We start from the raw sequence: 6,549 nt of genomic DNA, 5'->3' as shown, positions 1-6,549 counted from the left end.
GTCGGCCTCGCGCCCCAAACGTCGCCAGCCTCGGCACCTTCACAGCTTTTCCTCGGCCGCCTGACCTTATGTAGCCAAACAAAGGCCAAAAAATGAGCATTTGAGAGACCAACCAAATTTGGCAGGTATGAAGCTTCTCTTGAACTGAGAAAAAAAATCAAAAAGCAAAACCGAGAGTTGAAAGCAGCAGGGAACATGACACTTGGTTGACTTTGCCGTGAGCTCTTTCCACCACCATAAAACCATGTGGCGGATTTTGCAACCCTCTAACCGGTCTGTTCTTCTCACTCCTCCTTTCTCTCTCCTTTTCTGTGTCGTTTATTTGCATGACTTATAACCAAAAAACTGACTTCTCGCTCTGCGTGCATTTGAACATGTGGCTCTTCTGCTGGCGAGCAGCTAATGTTCTTCTAGAGGCATGAGCTAACTTCAGTTTTAGCTGTCTGACGTCTAGTCTGGTTGTTCTTAGATACTCTTTGTTATGGTTTTCCTTTTTATACTATTTCCTCTTCCTTTTTACTTTTTTTCTTCTGCCAGACACTTTCTGCTCAGCCATCTTCCAAGCGAACTATAAAAAACCAACAAACAAAACTAAAAAGTTAAAAGCCCGACAACAACACTAAACCGAATAACAAAACCAGGCAAAGGTCACGGCAAGGTCATTTCCAAAATTATGTCACCTTGAAGTCTGCTTCCAACTCTAGATTAATTCAAGGATCTACCAGTCCTTGGTTAATGTATCCAACCAGTTGTGTGCCACACACATTCGAGAAAGTTAAATTTTTAAAAGATTTTTAAAGAATTTTTAAAAAATTAATGAAAACGTTGTAGAAGATCTGCATGAGCTACGCCAACACGTTAAATCTGACCAAAGGGCAAAAGTAACTCCCCATCCATGCATGGTGCATGATGATTTCTATGAGCTGGGATCCTGTAAATTATACGCTACGCAAAATCAAAACAGCTCTGTATAGTGACATGCCCTTCAGTTACTAACTGTGTGTCAAATGTTATAGGGATTGCATCTGTGTACGTATACGTTCGGCTGTATGTATACATAAATCTATTATGTATATCATAGCTTTTCTGGTTTGGTTTTTTTTTGTTTTCCTCCTTAATTTAGTCATTTTAGATTTCCCTACGTGTTGAATATCCCCGAGTCGCCGTCTCCAGCCTGACGCGATCTCTCCTTTCTGTTGCAGAACCGCATGCACGAATCACTGAAGCTTTTTGACAGCATCTGCAACAACAAATGGTTCACGGACACGTCCATCATCCTCTTTCTAAACAAGAAGGATATATTTGAGGAGAAAATCAAGAAATCTCCACTGACTATCTGCTTTCCTGAGTACACAGGTAAAGAGAAAACTGGCTGTATCAGTTGCGTAGCAAAGGGTTCGTGGAGCGTTTCCCATCCGGGCTGATGCTGTTGTGTACTGCAGGCAACGAGGCTAAAGATGCGTAGCTAGAGCTCCCATCCTCTTCCCTGCGAGTCTGATTTCAATACATGCCACAGGCTCACCCCCGCCATGTTTAGTGGTCCGCTTAAAGCGTGAGCACGACTTAAACCCAAGTTCTTCGCAGGCAAAGGGCCACCACCATGAAGCAAGACATTGGTTCTCCACCCCACAGGTGGTTTTGATGCTGAGCTTCACCGTCACAAACGGGCAACTGGTCTCTGGGAGACCAGCGCCCGGAGTTTGTTAGGCTGCCCTCAGCTGGAGTCCTGTGTTGCTGTTTTACAGCCCATCCCGTTCCTTGGTCGGTCCTGGCCGACCACAACGAGGATCCCTCTGCGGTTCCTGACCCCACTCCACTGCCGGGCACTGAGGAGCTGCATGGTCAGCCCTCCCTGCAGACAGCGGGTCCCACAGCTTGGCTGCTTCAGCTCAACCCATAAATGTTTCATAACGTTCGTTTAGGAGATCCCCAGTTTCGCTCACATCAAGCACCTGGGCATGGAAAGGCTTCCAGTCTGGATTTCCTCATGCACTGGCCACCCACACCTCTTAACCCACAGTGCAGACAGAGAAGACCCACAGCAAGCCATGCCCCGAGCTTGGCTGGGGAGAAGGAGACCTTGGTGAGACTTGGAGACCAGCGGGGAGGGTCTGCAACAGGGCAGGGTGCGAGAAGCCCTGGCATGTGACCTGCCAACGAGGAGAGTGTGTCAGCCATGCAAAGGCTGCAGCTGCACCCTGCTGCATCTCACCGGCTTCCACAAACCCTCATTACCATTCCGAGACAGCATAAAAATAAACTTTTATCGTCATGAATTATTTAGGCTCACCGGAGACATCCAGATGAATCAAGACGACAGACAGAGAAGCAGATCTCTTTGTCAGGAAACGTAGCTGTGAACTGGGAGTACCAAGAGTGTCACATTGCTGGGCAGGCCAACAAATGATTAACCAGAGCTTCCTATCTCTGAGCACTTGATTTTTCACTGTGAATAGGCAAAAGCAATCCATCATTGCTGCTTTGGGCTGAGTGGTCTATGGCCATGGAGCCGAACAGCTTCATCTGAATGCAGAAGAACATCTGCAGGCTTCCTCTCCGGGGAAGGTTTGGATGTTTGTCGCTACCAACACGTTTCAGCCATCTACTCATTTGCTTGCTCCAGATAGGACCAACATATTCCTGATGCACGTGTCTAAAAAGATCTAATAATGGAAGTTTCACAGTCTTTGCAGTCAAAAGCTCACAATAATGCCAACCCCGAATTTTTCTGGTTGCAAATTAGATCGCTGCTTGCCATCTTTTGGATGGCTTGTAGAGCTGCTCATCACCATCTGCTCTTTAGCAGCGCTTCTGTATATACCAGAAGATTTTTATCAAGCCCTCTCCCTTTTTCCCTTTTCTCTGTGAAGCAAACTCGCACTTCTCACTCCTGCCTGATTGCATTGTGTGGACCTGGTTTTGTGGATCTTCACTGAAGTCTCCCACTCACCTCACTCTGAAATAATGTTCTTACCTATCCCTGGTGGCAGAGAGACCAGAATGAGAGGAAACTTCCCTTTAGATATAACTTCTCCTTCCCAACTATCCCAGCCCGATAAAGGAGTTCAGTGAGGGAGACAGCCCCTCGTGCACATGTAGCTAAGCTCTTGGCTGACTGCACAGAGGAAGACAAATACAGCTTGTTTCTGGAGCAATTCAGCCCCAAGTGAACCAAACCAGTTCTCCCCAAATCTCAGAGTACCCCAAAGGGCTCTAAATTCCTTCGAGGTGCTGATCTGGGAGCTGGGAGTTATCACAACAACAGGGCTGGAAGACCAAAGGCTGAAAGTCTTTCCACTGATCCAACAGATGTGAAGAATATCTCAGCCCCAAGTGTTCAGCAAGGCCAGTAAAAGTTGAAAGTTAGTTCATGCTAAAGTTAAGCCCAGAGTTTAAACTCAAGCTCACACTTAAGCTTGCTCCCCCACTGCTTTGATGCCCACAGCTGGGAGAATAAAGCCCTTGTGGCCTTGCGGAAAAGCAGCATTATTACAAAGTTGTCCTGGCGTTAAAAACAATTATTTGACGAAAGCCTATAAATCAAACGAGCGGGCTTTCAACATTACCAGCAGGTTCCACAAAATGCTTTTAATAAAATGAAGTTTCTGATGTCCATTAGTTCTGCTGACAGAGAATTATTAGAAGACTGCATCCACAAATTTGCTTGCCGTATGCTGGAGCACTGACTGCTTCCATCCCCTTAATTCACTCGTGCTTTTAACTAATCCATGGCACTCAGCAAAGCAGCAGCAGAATCCAGGGTGTGTTTTAAAGCAAGCTGGCATTAGTGATTCCCTGCTCTCCCAGAAGGAATCCTCGCACCGTTGAACAACCACCTTCCTTCTCATAGAACACCCTCCTGGATGTGCACAAATCCTTTACGAGGGCTTCATGCAAGAAAATGCACCCAGTAAACATTTTCCTTTGCTTACTTCAAGCACATTCTCATGGTCTTCGTGAGCTCGTGCCTTCAACAAGCAATGCCCGTAGGTGGCTTCCCAGATCGACCACAGCAAATCTCAAGCCCAAGCCAAGCTTCTCGTTAGCAGAAGTTGCCCGTCACGGAGGAGGAGGGATGCGAAGAGTGATGTTATTGCTGTGGAACCTTCCTGGGGGGCTCGGGGCGCTGGCACTGGGCATTACCTGGCCAGAAAAACCAGGAGCTGATGAGACCTGAGCAGGTCCGGGTGGGAGCTGGGTGCAGAGGGGAGCGCTGGCCTGACAGAAGCGGAGCTGCTCTTTTTTCTCGTGGACTGCTCTTCAGCTTTTTAAACACAAAACCCAATGGTTGAGAAGGTTTGGCACAGACATCAGAACAAGAATCGCCTCATGGGGGTGGTTTTAGCCGTAGCTCTAGCAGAGAGTAGTGCAATCTTGATTCCTCAAAAAGAAGGACATTTTGTATTAGCTTTTTGGCATATTTTTTTGAGAAAACCCCATTTTGCCCTTTAACAGAGGCTGGATCTTTTCATGTCCTTTTCTCCTAGTGAGTCAGGGAAAGGAGGGCACAGTTACCAATACTGCCCTCAATTCTTAGGCATTTTAGCTCTTCCATCAAAACCTGAAAGTTTAATCCAAAGGAAATCTAAAAAAGGGAAAAAATTAAGCCTTTTGACCAGGTCAAACACACTTACTGCATTCTTGTCAGGTTCCTGTCACCATGATGTGGAATTTCTTCTGGTTTTCCCATCGTAGCCTGTTTAACGCTCAGTTCCCTCACCTATTTCATCTCTATAGACAATAAACAACAACTCTGAATAAAAATACAGCTGACCTGACAGTCAGAGAGCATCTCCTCCCTTGCATCAAGCCCGGCTGGTAAATAGTGCCCGTCCCAGGGGTGGAGACGCGGGGCTGGATCACAGCAGCCTCGCGTGAGCTCCCTGTGTCCCTACAATGGGAGGCAAACGGGGGCACCCTCTGGATTTGGGGTGACAGGATTGCTCTAACTTGCTCCTTTTCCTTTTGCCTCTGCTCCCTTCCAGGCCCCAACGCTTTCACAGAGGCGGTGGCTTACATCCAGGCTCAGTACGAGAGCAAGAACAAGTCCCCCAACAAGGAGATCTACACACACATCACCTGCGCCACCGACACCAACAACATCCAGTTCGTCTTTGACGCCGTCACGGATGTCATCATCGCCAACAACCTGCGGGGATGCGGACTCTACTAAAGCCCTCTCCTCCCTTCCTCCTCTCCTCGCGCCCGCCCGGAGCATCCTCCGGCCCCACGGACAGGTCCTCTCTCTTTCTTCTTTTTCGTCCTCCTCAGAAGATGATGAGGAAGAGACACATAAAATCCCCTCCTCCCGCCCCAGAAAACTTTGCAGCAAGTTCTGCTTTCCCCAGCCCCGTTTTATTTCGTTTTGGTTTATTTTGGGTTCATTCCCTTGCTGCCTTGTTCTACTCCTCCGTTCCGATTCACAGTGCTGTAGAGGAAGCTAACGCATTTCCCCCAAAGTGCATTTCAACTGCCAAAAGACAAAAATACTGCAGTTTTAAAAAAAGAAAAAGTCAAAGCCTTAAAATACTGGTCAGTGACAGTGTAGTTTGGAACTGAAACTTCTTTTTTTTTTAACTTGAAATTAAGGGATATTTTTAATTCTACTGGTTATTTATCTTTTTTAAAAAAAAAAAAACAAACCACACTATTTCTTTGGAAGTGCTAGATACAACATGATTGTTTTGAGGGTACCTTACGGCTCCAGTTCCTACCCAAAGCCGGAGGGGTCGGAGTCGAGCACAGCCGCCATAGCTTGGATTTGTACATGCTCCTTTTTCCCAGACAGCTCTTTGAACAAGTCAAACAGCCGTAACGACTTCCGCTGGCGTCCGAGTAAGAGGGACAGAGTAACAAAACCTACTAAGCCTTGTCTAAAAACATTCGCTACTGGTAACAGCTTTACCTCAAGTTTTTCAAAATTAATGTTAAAATTTGTCTAGCGGTTTCCGTAACCTGTTTCTTAGGCGCTTCGTTGGATGTCACGGAGCTGCTGGGCTTGGACCTTTGGAGCGTAGGCAGCAAGGCTGCCCCAGGGATGGTGTCCTGCTGGGGACATCCTGGCGAGGATGCCAGTCTGGGTACCAGCCGCCTTTCCCAAAGCACCTCCCCGCCTGGTGATTTCAGCACAACCAATGCTCCTGCGATCACGCAGCATCTCTTTCTAAAATTCGGCCCTAAGACCCTGGGGTCCACTAGAAATACTTAGCCCTGCTTCTCCTAGGCAGGGTGGTGACCTTCAGGAACCGGAAATGCAGAGAGGTGCTTCGGGGAGGCTCGCCGTGCTTGGGGTGGCAGTGAGGTGGGCAGGAGCCTCGCGGCTCTTGGTGGCACCTCAGAAAAGGGAAAAGCTCAGGGAGCTGATCTGAGCCAAGGGATGGAGTAAGAAGGAGAAATGCAAGGAAGAGAGGGAAGGGAGGAAGGAAGGGCAGGGGGAGAAGTGTGGAAAGGGCAGGGGTAGCGTGCAGCACAGCAAAATGTGGGGGCACAGAGGGGAGGACAAGTGTGGCTGGGCTGGGGGACGTGTGGCCACCCCTCTGCCTTTCGCCG

The 6,549-nt window shown here is 47.9% G+C and overlaps 1 protein-coding gene across 1 annotated transcript; it reads left to right on the top strand.

Annotated features, from left to right (window-relative positions):
• The first annotated feature begins 1,041 nt into the window (after positions 1-1,041).
• Positions 1,042-5,173, top strand: LOC104275120 (guanine nucleotide-binding protein G(o) subunit alpha-like). The gene is made up of 2 exons (XM_009870980.1): positions 1,042-1,356; positions 4,986-5,173. The coding sequence occupies exons 1-2, from the start codon at positions 1,209-1,211 to the stop codon at positions 5,171-5,173; spliced, it is 336 nt and encodes a 111-aa protein (XP_009869282.1). The 5' UTR covers positions 1,042-1,208.
• The last annotated feature ends 1,376 nt before the right edge of the window (positions 5,174-6,549 follow it).

Source organism: Apaloderma vittatum, unplaced genomic scaffold (assembly GCF_000703405.1).
Source record: "Apaloderma vittatum isolate BGI_N311 unplaced genomic scaffold, ASM70340v1 scaffold19876, whole genome shotgun sequence".
Lineage (NCBI taxonomy): Eukaryota > Metazoa > Chordata > Aves > Trogoniformes > Trogonidae > Apaloderma > Apaloderma vittatum.
This window is presented reverse-complemented; position numbering and strand designations above follow the sequence as displayed.